General features: G+C 40.4%; 1 protein-coding gene across 1 annotated transcript in view; it reads left to right on the plus strand.

Annotated features, from left to right (window-relative positions):
- Positions 1-510: 510 nt before the first annotated feature.
- The window catches only part of eme1 (essential meiotic structure-specific endonuclease 1), a gene marked incomplete at its 5' end in the record, with an annotated part of 6,501 nt that continues 5,503 nt past the window's right edge, over positions 511-1,508 (plus strand). The window contains 2 exons of the mRNA XM_010792858.1: positions 511-653; positions 1,177-1,266. Of these exons, the coding sequence (XP_010791160.1) occupies positions 511-653; positions 1,177-1,266 (233 nt within the window). The remainder of the gene's footprint in view (positions 654-1,176; positions 1,267-1,508) is intronic.

The raw sequence follows: 1,508 nt of genomic DNA on the forward strand, positions 1-1,508 counted from the left end.
TCCTCAGATAGTTTGATTTCCACACCCAACACAATCAAACTCAATATTAGAGTGCAATCTCCCTACAAGTAAATGTATTCCTCACATAAAGCAACACACCCCCTCCTTTTCCCTTCAGTCTGTCCTTCCTAAACACATTATATCCTGACATAGATACAAGATGCAGTGGGACTGAATGAAACACCTCATGAAACACCTGAATTCAACGATTAAGAGGAATGTCCCAATACATATTGTCTATATAGTGTATGTTCTCCATCAGTAAACATTCTGCTGTGTTTTTTTATTTCCCATCGGTGAAACTGTTCGAACGTCAAAATATTCATAACTTTCATAATTCCAAATATTTTAACAATAATTAATTATCATTTTATCATAGAGGTCTTCACCTTTTTATGACACATCTAAGCCAGCATTGCTGTTTAGTCTCATCTTTTCAGCATTCATATACTTGTATGCATTGCAGCCATTATTTGAGCAATGTGAGGGTTTTTTGAGGACATGTTTCAGTGTTTCTGTTTGCAGCTCTCTTACAGCTGGAAGGAGGCGGGACTCTGCTGACGGCGCTGCAGGCTCTGGGCTGTAACTGCGCCATCGAGAAACAAGGCATCCCACGCAGTTTGAGCTGGATGAGGAGGGCCCCCTGTGCACAGGTGACACACACACACACACACACACATATAAACTCAATCATTCTATTGAAGGGTGAATATTACAGGCATGCCTCTCAACTAAACGCCTCATTCTAATGAAAAGGAAAGTCAGAAAGCCCAATGCTTCGACTTAAATAAATGGCTGAAGGAACATGTAAAGTATGGAAGAAGCTGCCTCCTTCCTATCAGATTTTTTATATTGTAGATAATAGACTATGGGTCACGATAAGGTCAATCCTGGATCTGGGCCACTCCCCTTTGTAAAAAAATCGAAGTATATCTATGTTATGGCGTATATCATGGACTCATACAAGACCTTTTGCATGCAGAAAATACAATTGACACTGTAACCCCCCACCCCTTATGTTATTCTTTTGTTTGTTTTTTTATGTGTGCAAGCATTGTCCTTGTATTTTATTATTGTATTTCCTGTTATGCATGTCTTTGTAAATTACATAATAAAGAAAAGGAAAAAAAAACGTGCGAGGTGAAAAACGTCTTGTGACACCCTGTATGTGTCCAGCCAGAGGATGCAGAGTGTGTACGAGAGGCACTTATTGTGATGCAGATGACCGTTGAGGACTTCATCACTCTGACCCACAGCTACATTCAGGTCAGCTGATGCTTTACACTTGAACAATTACATTAACAGAGTGATAGACCCCTTTGCTTAATGAGACCAGATGCAACTGTAATAAACCTTATGGGGAAATATCAAACCTTCTAATAACAAGCAGCAACAAGATGGAGCCATGAATATATATATAGAGGTTAGTGTAACAGATGGTGCCTATCCTCGTGTCACAGGATATACGAGCGGAGGAGTCGAGGAGGGGAACCGAGGAGAGAGGAGGG

The sequence above is a fragment of the Notothenia coriiceps genome, unplaced genomic scaffold, assembly GCF_000735185.1.
Source record: "Notothenia coriiceps isolate Sejong01 unplaced genomic scaffold, NC01 NC01_scaffold00036735, whole genome shotgun sequence".
In the NCBI taxonomy this organism is placed as follows: Eukaryota; Metazoa; Chordata; class Actinopteri; order Perciformes; family Nototheniidae; genus Notothenia; species Notothenia coriiceps.